Raw genomic sequence first — 23,063 nt, forward strand, 5'->3', positions numbered from 1 at the left:
TATGGTACTTACCTAGAAGATCTACTTGATATGAATATCATTAATTTTCTCAAGAATGTGAAGAGGTCTATCCAAGCCACTCCTATCATCAACAAGCAGAAACATCAATGCTAAAGGAAGAAGTGGATTAAAACCATATACAATTTTAAGATAAGAATAAAAAATGGTAGTATGCATAGTCCTATTACATGCAAACTCTAGCAAGGGCAAACGATACTCCCACAAACGTTCATGCAACAAGTCAATGAAAGACAAATGATACTCCCATAAACATTCATGAATCACATCTAAAGTCTTCCTTACACCAAAATGACAACTCCGATTATATGCAACCTCAATTAATGACAAATAATATTCCCACAAATGTTCATACAACATGTCAATGAATGTCAAATAATACTGCCACAAATGTTCATGCAACACGTCAATGATTGGCAAATGATATGCCCAAAAGTGCTCATATAACACGTCTAAAATCTTCAGCACACCCAAGTTACCCAACAAACTACTTCCATGTCTATCACACATAAGCAACTCACGTATAAAACTAGTAGGCACACAAAATCTTTTCTCTCTAAACAAGTACCAATCTAGTTTATAGAACTTACTTAATGATTCTTCCTCACATGTTCCATACGCAATAGCAAAGTCATCATCATTAGCATGCAATTTCTTTTCATATTCAAATCTCAATAACTTTGCATGTAAATTAAAGATAAGGACATACATTTTTGATCATGTATGAATCACAAAATTTTCTCACCATGTATGTATGTGATTACATGAGGAAAAGTCTCAAGACAGTCCTCCCACTTAGCATACATTCTAGTCAACAACCTACCTTGTTTCTTCAAGAGTGTCAAGGATTCATGTTCTTCAAAGAGAGGTTATTTAGTAATTGTCACAACGGGCACAAAATCAATGTAATGCTCTATCTCTCTAATTGGTGGCAATCCACTAAACACACAGTTAGGAATCATGACCTCATATCTTTGCAACCAAAAAAAAAAAGCAATACTAGGCAAAGGTATCTCAAGTTCGTTAGTATTAAACTTGCCTTAGCATAAAAACTAACTTTTATTTTTGTTTTCCTCTCATTTTATGCACTATCTCTTCTCTTTTCATTCTCTCTTTTCTTTTCACTCTCTCTTTTTTCTTCAGTCTCTTTATTCTTTTTACTTTCTCTTTTCTTTTCACTCTCTCTTTTTTCTTCAGTCTCTTTATTCTTTTTACTTTCTCTTTTCTTTTCACTCTCTATTTTCTTTTCACTCTCTATTTTTTCTTCACTCTCTTTATTCTTTTCACTCTCTCCTTCTTTTGAGGTTTTGGCCTCACTATTTTTTTTTCTCGATCTCACTTTCACTCTTTATTTTTTTATCAGTCTTACTTTCTCTCTTTTTTTTTTATCAACTTCACTTTCTTTCTTTCTTTTTTGATTAACCTTACTTTTCAACTTTAGTTGGTCCTCATCGACCTGTGTTGGAGTTAAAGGAGCAAGTTTAATTGTTTTTCCATTATTTTCAAAACTATACATATTTCTAAACCCATCATAGATCACTTTCCTATCACACTGCCACAGCCTCCCCAACAAAATATGACCAGCATGTATGGGCACAATATCACAAAGCACCTCATCCTGATACTTTTCAATTGAAAAAAAATACTAGCACTTGCTTATTTACCCTAACCTCTCCATAGTTATTCAACTACTACAACTTGTATGGTCCAGAGTGTTTCAAGGTAGGTAAATTCAATTTATCAATTAGAGTAGTGCTAGTCACATTAGTACAACTCCCTCTGTTGTTGTTGTTGATCTGACATCTATTATGAAAAATGTTCTCTCTCTGCTGCTCTATATCATCCATCTTACTTTGTGTATTGAGAGCACACCTAACAACAAGAGACTCACCATACTTAGAGATGCAAGAAACCCTAGAAATTTCAAACCCTAAATGGTGCAAACTTTGACAGCCCTCAAATGAAGAATTTAGCCATCCTATGAAGATGAACACAAAACCCAAATGGTAGAGTAATTTGGCAGCCTTAGGAAAAACAAATTTTTGCTCTTTTTCTTTAACCCTAAAATAATGAAGCCCTAGAATTAAATTTAAAGATGCAAGAATTAAAAGATAGAATCAGACTTGATTGGAAACCTTACTCTGAATACTAAATGATGTGAACCCCAATTGACTAGCTTTGAGACCCAACAACAATATTGGAAAAACAAACCCAAGAAAGCCAAACTCAAGTCAATTGATGGAGAATCTAAACCCATTGAGGAAATTGTTTCAAGAACTTAAATTATATTAAAATCTAGACCCGTTGAATAACCTGTCTCAAGAAACCAGATTACAAATGAGGAATGCCACAAAAGTTGTGATCTACTTTTAATAAATTCAAAAGTTCAATTAAGAACAAGAGGAGTAAACTCAACTCACTAATAAAAATTCAATAATGTCTTACCTTCTCAAATGAGGTTCCAAGTGATTTAAATAAACAATCCTAAAAAACCCTAAGTGAATAGTACTGCAAGTACTGTAGCTTGAACAATGCCGCTACAATAATTTCTAAAACCCTAGTTTAAATAATATAATATTTTCCAAATAAGCCCTTGGCCAAAATACAAAGCCTTCCCAAAAACCATAGTTCATTAAAAATAAGACATATATGGGCTAAGTATTCTCAAGCCCCCTTATTCTAAACTCATAAAAATCCTTTAAACAAATTGAAAGCCTTAACAATAGCAGGCCCTATCTCTAAGTCATGTCTTCCAAAGCTTGGATCAAGTGGATTAAAAATGGTTCTCCTTCTTTCAAGCCGATCTTGAGTGTTGGGGTCTTGCTAGTTTCATCTCAATTGAATTGCACCAATCATTGCATTGTTTCATTGATCTTCTTAGCTCTTGATTTTGTAATTGATCCTTAAAACTTGGTCCGTCTTGGGGCTCATAAAAAAGACTCCATGTTATAAATAAAATTCATTTTTCTTAATTAAAAATTTATAGCGGAAAACATTAAATTTTATAATTAAAGTTTCTCATACAAAATATCTTGCATAGGCCTTCGTGCTCTTCCTCTTAGGATGTACCCGTCCTAACCTGTCATGCTCATCTTGTCCCTGGAAAGACACACATAAAAACTAAAATGAGTCGATGACTCGTAAGCATTACTTTATACAGTTAAAATATAATAATATAGATTTTCAATCATGCAGTTATCATTCCATACATACATATCATACATAGCATGCATAGACATTCTTTTCGTTTTAAAACGTTGTGAGGTTGGGTTTTTCTTTAAAAACATACTTTCTTCTTTAAAACAGTTCCCCACGCATTGCTGCCTTCATTTCTTAATGAGTCTTTTCATGCATACATCTTTTCATACATACATACATGCATACATACATTCATGCATACGTCTTTTCATACATACATGCATTATTTCTTAACATGCATTCTTTCTTTCTTATCACTTTTATTGACCGTGTAGCACACTTTCTTAACATGCATACATTTTCCTATTCCATTCGCACACTTTCTTAACATGCATACATTTTCCTATTCCATTCATATGATCGTTACGTATTTCATACATCATCCATTCATTCCTATATAGTCCTTTCCATTCTTTTTCAGTTATTTAGTCATTTATAGTTCTTACAGTCCTTTCTTATAGTTCTTACGGTTCTTCAGTTCTTAAGTTCATAAAGTTATTTTAAAAGAAAATGGTTTTCTTTCTTTTCATAAAAGTCGTTTTAAAAGAAGTTTCTCTTTAAGTAAAGGTCATTATAGAAAAAACAATTTTCTTTCTTTTCATTTTAAAAGCATCTGTTCTTGCATCTTTTAAAGCTTCATTTCATTTCCTTTCGTGAACATACATACAATATGTACCGCATATAGCATCCATTCACATGCATACATGTACATACTTTGGGTGCATGAAAAGTGGCTATCAAGGAAGGCTGTTACATATTTATACTTGAAAACTTAAGTTTCTTTTTCTTTTTATTTAAAGCGTGTCTCGTAGAGAAAAGTTTAATTTTCCTTTTAGAGAAAAGCTTTTGTTTTCTTCTTCATTTATTTAAGAAAAACTCTAGAGGAGTATGAACGTACTTGGACTTCATGCCATACTCAATCCATGGAGTCCATTCGTGTGCATCTCAGATGGCAATCTACATGCATACACATAACCTTACATCATCATCTATCTAATGCATAAGTAATTATTCTTAAAATAGAACTATACCTCATTTGGAATACTCTTCATCCATCCCTGGGCTCTTACTTGTCATTTACTATGCTAAAACCTTCGGGGTCTTATTTCTTAAAGTGAACCTTTTGATTTACCTTAGGGTTAAGACAGTAAGACCTCCGTCTCATTATTCTATATCCACATTCCGATGCATGATTCTGACCGACAAAGTCACGCGTTCCAAACCTTAGACGATATACTCATCACTACCTTCATGCATCCTAGTCCACACAAAATCCTTATTCCCAACCAATTAGGCTACATGAATTTAAGCCAACTCTGGGGCTAAAACAACATGTAACCATGCTGAGTACAGATTACCCATTATATATGATAAACCTGTCCAGCACACGTGTCTCGCTAACGACACTTGTAGCCTATCCCTTTTTATCACCTAATAACAACTTATAATTCCAATGGACACCCGCTTGTATAAACAAGCTCCATATTCCGATACCAACTTACTTAGACTCGGTCGATAGGACTCTTCCTACCTCCCACCATGTATAAGTTCATCCCAACACTTGATAGGAGAGGACTGCATCCACAAATGCAACTCTGTTACGTCACGTAGCTCAAGACTAATCCTGAGTTGAGTCACGAGACCCATCATGCTTCCGCTGCACTCTCTGATAATTTCCCCACCACTTCCATATACTCATAGCCATAAGTCAACCACAAGGTGACACCCGTCACCCTGGACTATAGGCCACATCACCACTGATTCGGGAAACTGTTACACAGTTCCTGATGCTACACCATACTCCATGCTACACCATACTTCCCTCAGGTGTATCACGACATAGCACAGAGTACACTCACTTGAACTCTCTTTCATCCACACTACGGCATGCATCGCTACAATGCATGCATCACAGTGCGTTGTTATACAACGCGGAGTACACTCCACGTATATTTCCTTCATTCTACGCCACATGTCACTACAACGCACGTCACACGATGTGTTGCTGCACTACACAAAGTACGCTCCATGTGTACTCCATTTACACTTCACACCACATCACCACTATGGCATCCATCTCACGCCCATACTCACAACACATTCCACAATACTACACAGTCAAGCCCAACACTTCACAACTACATTGCACTTCACAATTACGCAACAAACTCCACAATTACTAACTACACAGTCTACAGTCCAACCAACTAACTAAAATAAAAGTAAATAATGAGAGATAGATAGTTATACCATCGACGGAATAACCCATGCGTCGCTCGCTACCCGTCAAGATCAAGGCATCGGAGGTGTCATACGTGCCGGTAACACTACGTCCAGTAGTTGTCCACCATGTAAAGTGGCAGTTTGGATTTAAGAATAGCTAGGCGTGGTCTTGGAAAGGCTTAATGTGGCCTCATGGTGGTCAAAGGCGGCAAAGTACAGCGGTATCACACCATGAATAGTACATCTAAAAGGGAGGGAGGTTGCTTAAGGTGGAGGAAGACTATAAAACTTCATGGGAAGCTAGGGAGAGGTAGAGGAAGATGTGGTGGAGCTGTGGTGGTGAGGTGGTGGTCAGATGGTGGCTCACAACGGCAGATCAGCCAATAATAGTGCAACCCGTGCATTTGATAGTGAGGAAGAGTGAGAGCTGTACAAAGCTTGGTTGGGCATGAAAATTGTTGGGAAAGGTCGTGGTGATGAGAGAAACAAGATGGTGGTGGTGAGACGGCATAGGTAGTCGTGTATGGTGGTGCACAACGATGCAACCAAACCTATGGTTGTGGAGACCCATTGGAGAAAGAGACAGAGGTAGAGGAAAGAGAGGATATGGGGAGGAAGCCCATGATGTGATGGTGTTGGCGGAAGTGCTCATCGGCCATTTTGGCCATGTATGGCAGCACTAGGTGAAGGAAATTGGTGTAAAACTCATTTTGAAGATGATTCCGTAGAGGGAGGAGGAGGGCACGTGAAGGCTCGCTGGTGGGAGGGAATGTTGGCCGGAGGGTGATGGTTAGTTGGTGACCAGCGGTGAGGCCATAGCTGCCGTGTACTATAGCGTGGAAGAGGATGATGGGTTTTTACCCATTTTGGCTAGTGAAGCCGTGGGAGGAGAAAGGGGGAACGTGTGAGCTGACCGACGGGAGGAAGTGTTGGCCGGCATGGGGGGAGTGATCGGGGACCAACGGTGAGGCCAACGGTGGCCAGCGGTGGTTGGGTTGTTAGAGAGAAGTGACGCACGGTGGAGAAGAGCATACCGTTGGGTTGGATGTGCTTGGGAGAGAGAGATGAGAGAGAAGAGAGAGAGGGAAAAGAGAAAAGTGAAGAGGAAAAGGGAGGGGCCTGGGTATTTAATCCAAGTCATTCGTTTTGGGATCCTTAGATGAGTTTAAACACTTATTTGAAAATGCGTAGGTATTTTATTTAAACACGAGAAGAATTAAAATAGAATATTATTTTATAAACTTATAAACTAAATGTTATAAAATAATATTTCTTCATCATTATTTAAAACGATGAAATATCGTTAATTATTCAAAGAGAATAAATCATTTAAATTAATTTTAGAGTTTTCAACGTAAAGTTAAATCTCTTAATATTTTAAAATAACTAAAATACTTAATTTAAATAACTATCCACAATTATAATATTTTAAGAGTTCATTAAAATATTACAATTGTGTTACTTTAAAAACAAGCTTATTTAATAATATTGGAAATATCTCATATATAAATATTTTCAGAATATTTAAAATATCCATAAATTTTAAAATATCTATCTTGTTTTGAAATTCGTTGGATAACTTTGAAAATACGCCATCGAGGTATGGCATGTAGGACGAGGCTCAACATGTAGATCGAAACTCAACACGTAGAATGAAGCTCATAATTAAAGTAAAAAAAAGAATGAGCGGATATCACATTTTATCACCCAAAACCCATTTTTATAGAACATTCGAGTGAAAGGAAAAAGACCATTCATTCTTGTCTCCATATCCTCTGGTTTCCCACCAACCCCAAAACAAAGAAAAAGAAAATGAAGAACAACCCAAAAAGAAAACGAGAAGAGCACAAATTGGGCTTATACGAAATTGGCTTTGATGAAATTGCGGTATTCGATATGCAGCTCGGAATAGAAAATGGTGGATGCTAAGAATGCATGAATTATTTGGTTCTCTGTGGTGCACAAATTGGTTCCAATTCCATGTGGTACCTCAATCACTTGTGCTTTTCTAGAAATCCAATTAACTATAAGACCCTGGAACCAAAGAGAAACCAGAAGCAGAACAGTCATTAATCAAAGCAATTGGGGTCGAAAATGCCATGAATTTTTCTAGATTTTTATTTCTCTTTTTTTCTTCAATTTGCTCAAAAATTCTCTAATTTTTTAGGATAAAAATATACTCTTCCATGTGATTCAACAAGCATGGCCGTTCACAACTGAGAATTATGTGTAGCCTGTAGGTTTTTTTCCCCCCATTTTTTTTCCCTTTCCCTTGGAATTTGACTCGGAAGAATTGTGTTCCATCAACTTGAACTACTAAAATTAAATTAAAAATAATCAATATGATGTTCTATCTTGGTTGCTTTGTGGGAGAGAAGAAAAGAAGCCACTTTCGAGAGACAAAGGAGAAACAAGCAGTAGGATAGAAGGGGGAATCAATGAGGAGGAGCATAAGGGGAGAAAGGGGGGGCATGATTGCACGCGGGCTGTGGCTTCGTGAGACAGTGGATAAGATGAAGATGATGGGGATGGGGGTTTCAAAGATGAAGGGTGGTTTCAATGGGGAGAAGGAAAAAAGCTGGAAACCAAATGATGGGGTTTTCAATGCGGAGAAGACGAAGACGATGGGGAGAAGGAAAAAGCCTGACAATGAGTGATTCGGTGGGGAGAAGACAAAGGCAAAGGAGAGAATGATAAAGGCTGGGATTTCAACGGGACACTGTTGTGGTTGGCAATCAAATTAGAACAGCGTCATTAAAGGGATAATGCCACGTCGGACCATGATGCCGCGGGGGTACCCCAGCTCGATTGTAAGAAGAATTTTTGTTTATAATATGTGTTGTAGCTAGTACACAATCACTCCAAAAAGACAAAAATATTGGCTTGAAACATTAAGGCTCTAGTTGTACTAAGTAAATGTCGATACTTCCTTTCAACTACTACATTTTGTTGTGGAATTTCTACACAACTATTTTGATGTAAAATTCCCTTTTCATGATAAAAATTAGTAAGAAAGAATTCTAGTCCATTATCTGATCTTAGAGTTTTGAAAGATGTATTAAATTGTGTATTTATCAGTTTGCAAAAGCTTTTAAGTTTAAGTGATACTTCAAATTTAGTTTTAAGCATATAAACCCAAGTACAACGTATAAAGTCATCAACAATTGTTAAGAAAAATTTATAACCTGAATAAAAAACAGTTGCCAATGCACCCTAGATGTCACAATTAATCAAATCAAAAATTTTATTAGAGCTGCTATGAGATACAAAAAAATGTAGCTTTCTTTGACAATCAATTGAAATAGAAGGATTTAATTGCTTAAGGGAAAACAATCTAGAAGAAGATACATGGCCTAATCTAGAATGCCAAATATCTAATGGTTTTTGTGAAACAACTGAAGTAAAAGGAACTAAATTAGACTTAAAGTAATGCATGAAGAAGCTTGGGAAGAAGCCTGTGATAAATGATAGAGCCATTGTTTCTCAAATGCAATCCCAATTATCTTCTTCTCTGATTGGTCCTATAAAATGCAGTAAGAACCAAAGAAAGATAAGCAAAGTTTAGAATCTTTGATTAGCTTAAAAATAGATAGAAGATTAAAAGAAAATGAAGGTGCACATACGACATTTGATAAGAAGAATTCCTTAGAAAGACAAATGGTGCCAATATGTGTGGTTAATACAATATGACCATTTGGTAAATTTATAGAAGCAGTGATCTATTTGGCAGGAGAACAATACAGATCATATGATATGTTGCACCAGTGTCGAGAATCCAAGAATAATTGGATTTTGGAATAAATGAGATAGAATTGCAAGAGACTTTGCCAGAAAATTGAAAAGAATTATCAATATTACAAGCTAGTGGAACATTATGAGAATTTGGAGAAGGCAGAGAAGGCAAGTGCTAAGAGTTTATTAAGTTCTTCAACAATTAAAGAAAACCTTTGTTACTCATTACTATTTTGATTGTAGACCTTATAAGTTGAAATAGCAGCATGTGTAGTAGAGTAATTCCTTTTTCGTTTTGGTCCAGTCCACCCAGGGATACCCATGAAATTGAAAACACTTGTCAATAGTGTGTCCATTATATCCACAATGTGTACAATGAGAGAAGATCTCTTAGATTTTTCTTTTGAGAATCTATATTGATTAGCTGCTGGATTCGACTGCTTGACCATTAAGGCATGAGTTTCATGAGAAATCGAGTTAGTGAGTTGTCTTTGACTCTCTTCTTGAAGCAAGAGATAAAATACTTTGGCTATATTGGGTAATTGAACAACAAGAAGTAGTTGACTTCTAACATATGCATATGAGTTATTCAAGCCAACCAGAAACTGTATAACATAATCAGATTAATGTCTTTGTAGCAAGAAAGTGAAAAGATAACAAGTGCAACTCGACATTTTTCCACAAGTACAAGTTGGAAATGGACGATAGCTAACATATTCATCCCAATGTGTTTTGAAGGCATTGAAATAGAGTGTCAGAGAAAGAACTTTGATTTATACAACTTAAAGATTTCTCAAGATGAAAGACTTTTGGTCCATTACTTCTTAAGTATCGAGTCTTCAATTCATTCCAAAGATCAACAGCTAACGCACATACAATAAGCTATTTCTAATTTCTTGAAAAATGAAGTTTATTAACCAAGAAAGTCCCAATTTTTTTGCACACAACCAAACCGTGTATGCAACAGCAGGAGGTTGTTTGAGCCATCAATAAACATCACTTTATTCTTGATAGTCAAAACTATGATGATCGATCAACTCCAAGCTACATAATTATCTCTATTAAAGATCTATGAGACTAAGAGAGCACCCAGGTTATCACTCAGATGAAGGTAATAGAGGCTAAAATAATCAACTGATGAGGTTGGAATGACAGAATTTGTAGAATTGATAGAAACCATTCCAAGAATGAACAAGAAAACATAGAATTCGTAGGAAATCACAACAAGATCTTGAGAAAGATATTTTAATGCAGAAAGAAAGAAAAGATCGAAAGAAGATGAACAACTTCCAGAAAAGAAAAAAAAAATTGTGAAATTATTTTCTAATTTGATACCATGTTAAGAGAACTTGATAAAGGCATAGCGAAAGTTTGAGAAAATAGAGAAAGAGATGAATTTTTACTTAATTTTATTGAATGAATTAAATTGATACAAGTAGCTTTGCATTGTATTTATACTGAAGTAGAGGATTAACAGAAAATAACAGGTAATAGAAATAACAGGTAACAGAAAAGTTAATGTTTATTCTCTAGTTTGACTTTTTCATTTTTGGACTTTAATTCCATATTTTCAAAGTAAGGCTATACTCCCGACATGATCCTCCCTAAGGCCACATACTCGATACAATTATTTAAAAAAAAAAAGATATTTATAGTCATAGACAGTTTGCAAGTATCATGTATTTAAAAAAAATAAAATTCATATAAAAAATTAATTTTTTATTAATAGACTTTGATCTTTTTTAAAAAGAATATACAGTACTTATAAAATCTAAAAGTATATTCAACATTACTATCCTTGTGACCCCCTTATCTCACCTCTAGATCACACTTTGTTCCATCAACCAATACTTCTATTAGTAGCATTTAGGATCCATGGGTACCATAGGAAGTGTTACACTTCATCCTTTTACCATGATTTATCATCATTTCTCTTTGTATTTGTTTGAAAAAAAAAAATCATATCGAAAAATAGAAAAAAGAAAAGTCTTTCATTAGACCTCTGGTACAGCAACGTTTCAACCGTTCGGTACCTGAAAGTTCAAGTCTCATCAATCATCGTGGTAAAGCAGAGCGTTCGAGAATCTCTTTTATTTTTTAATTTTATTTTTTTTAAAAATCATTAAGTGATGCCTCATAAAGAAGAGATACATATCTACCTACTTGGATTTTAATAGATGCGATTTTTAAGGTCACTCATTACTCAAAGGATTGTGACTGAAGCTTCCCCAACCTTTTCCCACTTACGTGGACCCCAATATTTGTGCAAACATCATTAATGACATCTCTTCTAGCATTCAAGCCACCTCATTAAAACTAAACAAAATCCACATATTTACACATTTGTTATATTTTAATGAAGACATCTTTAATATATTTTAAAGGATCCTGTATCTGCTGAAGGATGTAGCTTAAAAATTCATTGAATAAGTCATTTTTTTAATTTTTTATATTCTTATATATTTTTTTAAAAATAAAAAAATTCACAATATTAATAAAAAAATACATACTTAATCACTAAGTTAAAAAAATCATTATTTGGGACATACTTTGGGTCACGAAGCATTTCCCTATTTTAAAAACTATATCTTCCTGAATCCTAATCCAATATATATAATATTTTTATACAAAATTGACAAAAAAAGTTACATTCAGGATCATATACATACAAGAAAATTTTTAGATCACAAGTCAATTATTGCATTTGAAGCTCTATCAATATATAAATTCTTTTGTAACTAATATGGTCTTAACTATTACTATAACTTTTTACAGATAAACTGTCTAAAAGACAATATTTTGTCTTCAATACAGGTTTTGTGGATTTAATTTTTATGAATCGACAAACATAATTAATCTAAATAACTTGAATAATATAAGAGTCTTATATTTTAAAAATGTAGATTTTAATATAAAAATAAATAAATTTAATAATTTGAGGAAAAGTACCCAACAAGTGGGTCCTTTTTTTCTCTCTTTATAAATTACTAGCATCAAGAATAATATGCGATTTTATATGTCCACATACTATATTGTACAAAAATATAAGGTAAGAGGCAATGCAAAAGGTTGAAAAGTGAAAGACTGATCTTGCAATCATGTTAAAAAAAAAAATGAAAGTAATGTAAAAAAAAAAAAATATATATATATATATATATATATATAAAGATGAAGAGGGGCAATATGATTCTATTTCTTAGGGGCATCAGGAAAAAAAAAATATTAACAGTAGAAAAGAAAAAAAAGGGTGAAAACAATGAACATTAAAAAAGGCAAATCCAAAGTACAATGCACAAAAATAAAAGAAAAGAAAAAAATAAAATAAAATAAAGGAAGACAGAAAAAGATTAGACAAGTAATCAGTGACAAGGTGAGACAAAGCACAGTGGCACAAACAAAGAACCCGAAAATAGCGGGTCAAATCATCCACTTACATTATATTATTGTTTACACTTTACACTCGAGCTCACTTACTCACTCCTAGTCGTTTCACATTCGCCGTTCTCTCTCTTGCTGTCTCTCTTGGGTTATCTCCGTCAGATCCAGGTCTGTTTCTGTGTCCTTGCTATGGAGTTTTCCATTCAATTCTTGAAGTCACTTTGATTCAGGTGGTAGCGTTTATGTTATGTTTGGTTATTGAGAAATGAAAAGAGAATAACCATTTTTTATTTTTGTTTGTTTTTGTCCTCGTTTTGCTTTTCTTGATGTTTCCAGAACATGATTTTCTCTGCTCAGCATAATGGTATTACTTTAGGTTCTCGCTGGGAGTAGGTTTGTTTGTCTTGTTAGGTCTTAGAGAATGAGAAGGCTAAGCAAGTTATGACCTTTTCTCCCTTGATTGTTTTATACGTTTCATTGGCATCCGAATGGGCTATTAGATTTTGTATATAGTTAGCAGTTACTTACAAAATAAATATATGGTTGACAGCTGATTGAATGGGTGATGAGGGTAAAATGGATTGCCAAATGGATTTTGGTATTTTCTTTATGTTGTTTGTGGTTTTTGTTGTGGCAGGACGTGAAAGAACAAGAAAGAGAAAGGATAACATTGATTCGATTAGATTAGCTGTTAGTGTATTTGCGCACCTGGAGTTTTGGATTTAGTTTATATTCATTCCTGTTTGTTATTATCATTTCTTACTGTCCTGAGGTTAAGCTCTTCAACAGAGCTCTTTATTCCTTTAAGATGAGTTTAAATTGCTTGAGAGTGAGTGGATACTGCTTTATATTGATCCGGTTTTCAGAACCTCTAGGCACCTTTTCCAATTTGGGTTTACAAAATCTTACATTCGTCCTCATTTTCTTTTTTCTTTTTTACTTTTCTTTCTCTTCACTCGTAATATGCTAATGAAACTTGAAAACAAAAGTATGAGGTTCCGAGTCTTGGATCATTCTCAGAAAAGTTTTGGAATATATTGTTGAAGTTGGCTGTTAGAACATGCTTTCTATGACATTTCCAATCTTTTGCCCTTTTCTTTGTGACTCTTAACAGTTTTGATATCCTGTATCATAGGCAACTTTACTTTCTGATGTAAAGCTGGCTGCAGGCATATGAATGAATTTAGTTCTCCCCTCTTACCCCTTTCTCTTTCTCAGTGACGAAATTGATGATGCTGACTGTGCTATTGGATGCATGAATTTTGATGCAGGCTTGTTTATGGGGTGTTGTTGGGGTTTTATGATTTAGACAGGCAAAATTTGCAAACAGTGGTTTCCACGTCAACTGTTAGATAATTTATTTAAGTTGTGTGGCAAAGGGAAGCATTTCACCACTTACAGTTGAGTGTTTTCGTCTACGAATTGAAGTTTTAAAAATTGGGAGAAGATAATGGAAGAAATACAGTCTCAGTCTGATAATTACAGGTCTTCTTCATCTTCAGCGAGTAGCCCCACAAGTAGGGTGCCCTCAAGTAACTTTTTCTATTTGCGTAAACCTGGTTCACTGAGACAACCCATATCATTTGAGGATTCACCAGAATGGGAGGATACAGATATTGATGTAAGGGTGGAGCAAGGGGGAGACTCAATTAATGTTATGGCAACTCCAGTCTCCCCATCTCTCTCGAAGCTTAATAGTGGGCCCTTGCCATCTCCACCATTACCAGAGGGTGCAGTTGTTGCAAGAAAACTTGCAGGGGCATCAGTTGCGTGGAAAGACTTGACAGTTACAATAAAAGGAAAAAGGAAGTATTCTGACAAGGTTGTTAAGAGTTCAAATGGTTACGCATTGCCAGGAACTATGACAGTAATCATGGGTCCTGCTAAATCAGGGAAATCCACGCTACTAAGGGCTATTGCAGGTTTTTAATCATGTGATCTCTTGTAATTTCAAATTGAGTATTTAATTGTGATTTTTCCTTGCATTTTTTATGTTTTGAAACTCAAATACTGTTCTCTTTTTACTTTAGGAAGATTACATCATTCAGCCAAAATGTATGGTGAAGTGTTCGTTAATGGGGCAAAATCACACATGCCTTATGGATCATATGTAAGCCCTTTACTTCACTTGCTATTGGGTTTTCATTTCTTTGGTTTGGTATTTTCATTGCATCCCTGCTGTTATTCGCTTATGTATGCTTTCAATCTTTCCCCTACAGCTACCCTTATCATTGGTCAGTATAAAAATTCTTCTCCTGATTTTATTTGGCATATTGAGTTTAGATCTACAAGCCTAATCTAACCTGAGTGAAAGTAATCCTTGGGCAATCCTTTCCGAACTCTCTATCTTGGGCCCTCAAGCTGGAAGTATTGGCAGATCTTCCCATTATAAAAGTAAAAAGTGCTTAATTGTTACTTTTAGCTGTCCATTTCAGAATCAAGCTTTATTTTAGTGGAAGAATTAGTGCTTCCTCAAAAGACTATGGTTGAGTGCAACAATCAAACAAAAAACAGTTGATGTGTCATGTTGCTTTTGGGCTTTTCACTTCATACTTGTTTTCTGTTTGTAGGGGTTTGTTGAAAGGGAGACCACTCTGATTGGATCCCTCACTGTCCGGGAGTTTCTGTACTACTCGGCACTGCTTCAACTTCCTGGTTTTTTTTGTCAGAAAAAGAACGTAGTAGAGGATGCCATCCATGCTATGTCTCTTGGTGATTATGCAAACAAATTGATAGGTGGACACTGTTATATGAAGGGCCTTCCTAGTGGTGAAAAACGACGTGTTAGCATTGCCAGGGAACTGGTGATGAGGCCGCATATCTTATTTATAGATGAGCCACTTTATCACCTTGATAGGTATTTTTCCTATTTCTTGATTTGTATTTTACTGGGTGTTACTGTCTTACCTGTAACTTGCTACTTTCTTCCTGTCATACTGAACCACAATTAGATGATGCTCTACAGTTTTAGTTGGTATGACCATTTCTGGAATAAAAATTAACTCTAGATTATAACTGTTTCCTAATTTTCTTACATGACACACAGTCATTAAACACTCTTCACTGTATGTATGTGCATAGAACTGGCTGAGTTCCCTGCATCATAAAGTTTCCAAGAAATTGCATCTGGTCTGTAAAATTAGAATGGTTATGATAGTGGGAGTCTCAATTAATGAAATTCAGGTAAAATATGTATTTGTATAGCTTTATGATAATTTGGCTTCAGGCCCATGCTAATGTAGAGATTATATACTTCTTGTATACTTGGCTTATGTCTTTTGTGCGTTTTTATTATAAAAAATGGTAATGTTTCCATTGGTAGCAATAATTTGATTTTCCATCTGTTGGATGTTTCCCTGTAAATCCTTGTATATACTTTTGACAGATTGTTGCACTCCCTATTTTCTCATAAAGTTTATTCTTCCTGTTTAAAATGTTTTTGCCACTGCCATGTTTTAGCTAAATTATATGATCTCATCTTGTTCAGTGTATCTGCACTTCTAATGATGGTTACATTGAAGAAACTTTCAAGCACAGGGTGCACTCTTATTTTTACCATTTATCAGAGCATCACAGAGGTCTTTGGCCTTTTTGACCGGATTTGTCTGCTTTCGAATGGGAATACTCTGTTTTTTGGAGAAACTTTGGCTTGCTTGCAGGTAAATTGTAATCATCGATGATTTTCATTTTTCGTACAGCTGTTGAATTTTTGGTTTTCGATAAAGAAATAGATAATGGAACCATTGAGCCCATCATACATGGGCCACTAAACATATAAAACACCTTTCATTGCCATATATCAGAAGGAAGAAATAAGGTTCGGGAACCGATATATTTCTAGGAAATCTACAGTTTTGTTTCTATTTTAGTAGGTGCTAAATGGAGCATTATTGGCTATTATTAATTAACATGCCTCCGGCTGATGCAGCACTTCTCAAATGCTGGATTTCCTTGCCCTATTATGCAAAGTCCTTCCGATCACTTTTTACGTGCTATAAATGCTGATTTCGACAGGATCATTGCCATGTGCAAAAATTGGCAGGTAATAACATATGCCACAAATTTTAGTGGCCCAATTTTCATTATTGCCTGATTGAACATATGCTCTGCATGGCCTGAAACAATATAACAGGACGACCATGGGGACCTTTCATCTGTGAACATGGATACTGCAGTTGCAATACGCACCCTTGAAGCAACATATAAATCTTCGGCAGATGCTGCTGCAGTTGAAACTATGATATTAAGACTCACGGAGAAGGTATGATTATTCTATCTTACTTCTCATTACAGCAATCATAAATTCTGTCTGTTCTTATGTATGAAGCTTTGGCTGTTTTTGTCATTGCTGCGAGTTACATGTTATGCATATAATGTTCTGCCTTGTGGGAGTTTTAGTTCTCTCTTTAATTGTTTTAAGGCAAAAATATTCCATATAAATGATTGGGTTCTTGAGGGCAGCTTACTGTGGCATGTTATGCCATGTCTGCTGCTTTTATTACAACTGAAACACAGTTTGGTTGATATTAAGGATGCTTAAATTGCCACTGTGGTTTGCACATGGGATGGTGGATGATGAGGATACAATCTTGTTTGCGTGTGCATTTGAGTGAGTTGTATATGTGGATGGCCAAACATTCGCATTCTGTTCAGTGGTTATGCACCTGTTCTACCGTGAAGGGAGAGGTTGGTTATCAACAAAAATGACACAAGGACAAATCCATTTACTTGAGTGTTGTGTGCATAAATAAAATATTTGAGAGAAGGAGCTTCCTTGGATGAGAAAAATGGAATTACAGACTTGAATAATTTGAGTGGCCGAGAGCTAAGATTGGAATATTATAGTTACATCAAGTTAAGTAGGTTCTTACAATGAGTTTTAAGTGGAGATACTAACTTATCAAAAAAAGAGTTGAGTGGAGATACTAATGATTTTGAAGTAACTAAACTTGTTTAAAATCTCCCTTTCTTTTAATATTGAAACACTTTCAATTCCGATGTGAGAGTTACTTTTTCTTTATTGCTTGTCTGCATCAAGATGTGTGCAGTTGTTTCTCTACCTTTAATAATATATTCATTGACTTGCTACACACAATTACATACACAGGAAGGTCCACTTCTCAAAAGCAAAGGCAAAGCTAGCACTGCTACTCGAATTGCAGTCCTGACTTGGAGATCATTATTAATTATGTCCAGGGAATGGAAATACTACTGGCTTCGACTTATTCTTTGTATGCTTCTTACGCTTTGTGTTGGTACGGTATTCTCAGGCTTGGGGCATTCTCTGTCTTCAGTTGTGGTGAGTTCCTTAATCTTACTCTGGGAGCAATAATTATGAAATAACATGTATATATGTGCGTGTGCGTGTGTGAATGAAATACTAATCTTTGTTCTAGTTGAACTCCTAATGGTTTCACGAATTTTTCTGCTTATAGTTCATTCATATTCCATAACATCCTAATAAGAACCAAATTATTGATGGTTGATTTGTTGGGCCACTATACATCTTGCAACTTGGTTGGTTATTGTGATTTATATAACGTGGAAAAAATGTCAAGCTTGTTGTAGAAGGCACTTTATTGATCAGTTCTGACTGACCTGGTGTGCAACATCTCTCTATCTCCCTCTCTCTCTCTCTCTCTCTCTCTCTCTCTCTCTCTCTCCAAGAACGTTTTCTGCTTGCTACCTAGCAGGCATAGGCCTTATATAAACCCCCAATGAATCAGATGCTATTGGGAGTACCTCACATGGAGGCTCCAAGTACCATTATTCTTGTGAGCTGCCCAACTATATGGGCTGCATCAGCTTTAAGTTCTTGCAAAATCATTTCATGAACTTAATTTCCCTGCTTGTTGACATTTTGGTTTCTAACTTTCTAATATATTTATTGGTATTAATGGAAAATATTTATTGCAGACGAGAGTTGCAGCAATATTTGCATTTATATCATTCACTTCACTTCTAAGCATTGCTGGAGTACCGGCACTGATGAAAGAAGTCAAGGTAATCTTGCTCGCTATATATATCTTTGTGCATGGATAAATATATATTCTCTTCTAGGAACTTGATAATTTTCCAAGATGTGGTCGACGAGGAAGTAATAGAGCCCAATTTATATTAGCTCAAGTATACATCTGATAACTGGTTTTATGGTTTGTTAAATTATACATGTCTGTAGTATCCTGTCTGACATTTGAGTCATCTGGATTAATCTCTTAACAGGCATTCTATAATTGTGATAAAATTTGGCCGTTTTGTAAAGCTTTCTTCAACATATCACTGGCCACAGTATTGATGCTAATTATGCCTGAGTTTTTAACGATAAAAGTCACTGATTTTTACCCAGAAGAGAATGTAGGGCTTATGGGACTCCCATGATCTCAACATGGCATAGAATAATAGGAGGCACGCCTATACAGGCATCCATGTGAATTACACTTTTGATAGTTTGTAGTTATTTCTTCTGCTCATTTCTGTTGATAATGTCCTCACAAGCAATGTCACCACTTGAGTGTTAGTTTTTTGTTTTCATTTAGCACTATATATTTCCAGGTTCATATTTTCTCATAATTGACTAGATCAATCTGCTTGCCATTTTGCAGATATATGCTAGTGAAGAATCAAACCAGCATTCGGGTGCATTTGTCTTTTTAGTGGGGCAACTTCTCTCTAGCATCCCATTCCTGTTTCTCATCTCCATTTCATCAAGCCTCGTCTTCTACTTCCTTATAGGATTGCGGGATGAATTCAGCTTGTTGATGTACTTTGTGCTGAATTTTTTCATCTGCCTTCTAGTAAACGAAGGACTAATGCTCGTTGTTGTTACCTTATGGCGAGATATTTTCTGGAGCATCTTGACATTGTTATCTATACAAGTGAGTTCCAATTCCCAAAGAAAAAAGAATCATTAAATTTACTTTAGGTCATCATTTGCGAGTCTTTTATTTAAAATTTCTGTGCTTTATATGTTTTTATTTTTTAGGCCTTATTTGTGTCCTATCTCCACACACTTCCAATTGAAAAGAGACTTTATCATTTATTATTTTAGATTCTTCTAAGCCTGTAAGGAGAAATTTGTAATGGAGATAACCTATTATTTTGCATTGGTCGGATTGCAAACTGAAATGATGCATGACTGTTGTGACATTGTTTAGTGTAGGTGGCTCTAGTTGTATATGCATGAAGCATTGTTCTACATAAACAAAGTCTGAGCTCATTCACTTTGGTGCAATACAAGAATAATGATATGATCAACCTTGTTTGGATTCTGGCTATTTAATTATCTTCCATATTCTAATAGTCGAGACGAATGGCATTTCAGGTATTGATGATGCTTGCCGCGGGCTATTTCAGAATTCGAAATGCTTTGCCTGGAGCAATGTGGACGTATCCACTATCCTATATTGCTTTCCATACATACTCTATTCAGGCAAGTAAACTTACAAGGCCCCATTATATTACATGCACCTCAGCAAATCAAATTGCTGGCTTTCGATTCTAAATTTCTAACTTAGGGCAAGAAACAATACTCAAAACCTCATTGTTGATTTTTTTTTCCCCCTTGCTGAATGATCTTGTAGTCATTAGTTCATTTTCAATTCATTTTTGTGTTTTAGGGCCTCTTGGAGAACGAGTATCTAGGGACTTCCTTTGCAGTTGGGCAGGTGAGGACCATATCTGGGTTTCAGGCCCTTCGTAGTGCATACGACATATCTCCAGACTCTAATTCCAAGTGGGAAAATTTACTAGTCTTGTTTCTTATGGTGGTTGGGTATCGCATTTTCGTGCTTGTTTTACTACGTTTTTGTGTTGGGAAAAAGAAGTCCGTACTCAAAATTTTTCAATTTAATGTGGATAAGACAAATACAAGATGAATGAAAGTGATACTACTCCTATAAGCACATTTGCTTAGCTTGTGCAATTAAGTCTGAAAATCTGTGATGAGTGATAGAAATGCATGAGATTCATGTTATGAAGCTTTTGCTACTCAAGTGTACTATAATTATTAAGATTCGGTCCACGAGATTGTCTGGCTTGGGTTGGAGACTGGTTCTGGGATTACTGTTGAAAGCGCATGCTGATTACAGTCTTTGTTTTGACAGTTACAAATAACAGTATGCGTTACTACAAATAAGTCTGCATTTATTTGATGTAATTTATGTGGTTCAAAAGAAGCATAAAAGAGACATGAAAGTGATTTCATAAATCAATTGATGAGACCCAAGTTGATAAAATTAACGGTATCTGATACTACGCATAAAGTTAAGATCCCATGAAGAAAGTAAATCATTTTCGCTGGGCTGGGATGACAACACAGTTTCCTTGTATTCTAGCCCTCAGATCTTTGATGAAGGAGTCCATATTCTGCTCTGATGATCCATTCGGTGTCGTTGCATTTTCCAGTTTCTCCCTCACCTGCCTTATTGCTTTCATGTACTCATCCCTTGCTTTTCCACTCATCAAACGGTTAATATTCTCTGAGACTTCCTCCTTAGTGATCGGCATTCTATTGCTTAAGTTGCTCCCTATCTTCCAATCGTCGACAACTAGTTTGCGATTGGTGAATTGATCCGTATACAATGGGAAACATAATAGTGGTGTTTTACACCATATACTTTCTAATATTGAGTTCCACCCACAATGGGTTAGGAATCCTCCGATCGCCGGGTTGGTCAACACCGCAATCTGACTACACCAAGGTATGATCATCGCGCGGTTGCCAACCTCCTCTTTATATCTGACGGGCAGTGGATCGACACAATCGGAACTCACAATATCTGCCCGAAGAATCCAAACAAAGTAGACTTTGCTAAGTGAAAGCCCATTAGCAATTTCTACTAGGTCTCTATGAGTAACATGGGCGTAGCTACCAAATGACACATACAAGACCGAGCCTTTCGGCTTGTTGTTGAGCCATTGGGTGCAATCTGACTCAGACCAAAGGCTCGTAGACACAATGCTCTTCGGGAAACCAGATGGGAAAATGGGACCAATAGCGTAGAATGGCATTTGGGCTTGTAAAGCTGATATGGTCTCGAATTCAAGCTCTTCCACAGTGTTGCATAGAACAAAATCCGCACCTCTAGCATCCTGAAACGCCTTGAAAATTATTTGATGGCACGCCGATGATGTGTCGGTCTCTTGAAGATACGACGTCATGTCCTTTGGTTCTATAGATTGGACGCCTGGTATGTAGTCTATGGCGTCTGTGCGAATATCTGATTTATGATAGAAGTTGAATACAATATGTTGTGTTGGTGTAAAAACAGTGGTATGTGTAAAAAGCTTAGCAAAACCATTTATACGAACAACCCCTTTAGAGAGTAAAAGGAGGACGAGCAAATGAAACATATGGGAATAGCTAGCTAGTAGTTACCATGAGAAGCAAAATGACCATTCTCTTGAAGAAGATTCAGATGATAATACAACGTAAACACCAAAGCAGGCTCTGTCCAGAAGGAAATATAAGACAGCCCAAACTTCTTGGCTATAATTGACGGCCACACGAAGAACGTATCCGCAATCAAACAACAAACTCGTGGCTGTGCAGACCTCACAATTTTGCTCACCATCTCGTCCACATGTGCCGAGAAAACGTGCAACAAGGCAGCCATGAACTGGTCGTGGTTGAGCGAGCGGTCGAACTCCACAGGGAGGCCGTCGGAAACGGTGGTGTAGCGTATGTCAAGGCCGGATTCGTGGACGCCAGAGAAAATGTCGTCCCCGATGTTGTTGGTTTGTGCTTTGGAGGTCTGGTGGTGGATGGAGTGAGTGTTGATGAAGGTGATGGTGAAGCCTCGGGATGCTAGCTTTATGGCCAGGTGGACGGACGGGATCACGTGGCCTTGCAGTGGGTAGGGAATGAATATGGCATGAGGTTTTTGATTTACTTCGGAGTTTGCCATTGTTGCAGAGAGAGAGCGAGAGAGAGAGAGATGGAGGAACAATAATGTATGTGTATATGAAATCCTGAAGTGTAACTGATTTGACGCAGAGTAAATGAACTAGAATGGCGGAATGCGACTCGTTTATGTAGGAGATGTGTGGATATTATGATCAGTAAATGCAAATAAAGATTTAGCAAACTATTTTATTAAATTGTCTACATTTAAAGAGGCAAATATTTTTTTTTTTGGTACAAGCTATATTAATAAATCTACTATTTCCTATGAGTTATTTCTCTCTCCTCTAAAATATTATTAGGTCGGCGAAAAAAGATAGTTAGTAAATAATAATTTAATTGTAAATTAAATTCTTAATTAACGTATGGTCAAAGTATAATTGTAAAATATGAAAAAAATACTATTATTATTAAATTAATAATGTCTTATTATTATTTTGACTAACAAATAAATAATCTAACGTGAGAATTTCTCGAGTAGAATAGACAAAAGATAAAACATGTGATTTTAGTTAAATTTTACTTTTGTCTTTGCCTACACCAATGCTAATGCTCTTTGACTCGCTACATATGTTGGAAAAGGAGCTATGAATTATACAACAACAACCCATTT

The 23,063-nt window shown here is 35.9% G+C and overlaps 2 protein-coding genes across 2 annotated transcripts; one reads left to right on the forward strand and one right to left on the reverse strand.

Annotated features, from left to right (window-relative positions):
- The first annotated feature begins 12,569 nt into the window (after positions 1 to 12,569).
- Positions 12,570 to 20,521, forward strand: LOC122292554 (ABC transporter G family member 3). Its single transcript, XM_043100962.1, has 12 exons — positions 12,570 to 12,717; positions 13,821 to 14,471; positions 14,580 to 14,659; positions 15,120 to 15,406; positions 16,037 to 16,208; positions 16,478 to 16,591; positions 16,682 to 16,810; positions 17,657 to 17,848; positions 18,466 to 18,552; positions 19,152 to 19,424; positions 19,871 to 19,978; positions 20,166 to 20,521. The coding sequence occupies exons 2-12, from the start codon at positions 14,000 to 14,002 to the stop codon at positions 20,421 to 20,423; spliced, it is 2,172 nt and encodes a 723-aa protein (XP_042956896.1). The 5' UTR covers positions 12,570 to 12,717; positions 13,821 to 13,999; the 3' UTR covers positions 20,424 to 20,521.
- Positions 20,522 to 20,743: 222 nt separating this feature from the next.
- LOC122292555 (UDP-glycosyltransferase 86A2) lies at positions 20,744 to 22,528 on the reverse strand. Its single transcript, XM_043100963.1, has 2 exons — positions 21,926 to 22,528; positions 20,744 to 21,767 (listed from the first exon to the last, which is right to left on the reverse strand). Exons 1-2 carry the CDS (start codon positions 22,452 to 22,454, stop codon positions 20,836 to 20,838), a joined length of 1,461 nt encoding a protein of 486 aa, XP_042956897.1. The 5' UTR covers positions 22,455 to 22,528; the 3' UTR covers positions 20,744 to 20,835.
- Between the last annotated feature and the right edge of the window lie 535 nt (positions 22,529 to 23,063).

This window comes from Carya illinoinensis, chromosome 13, assembly GCF_018687715.1.
Source record: "Carya illinoinensis cultivar Pawnee chromosome 13, C.illinoinensisPawnee_v1, whole genome shotgun sequence".
NCBI lineage: Eukaryota > Viridiplantae > Streptophyta > Magnoliopsida > Fagales > Juglandaceae > Carya > Carya illinoinensis.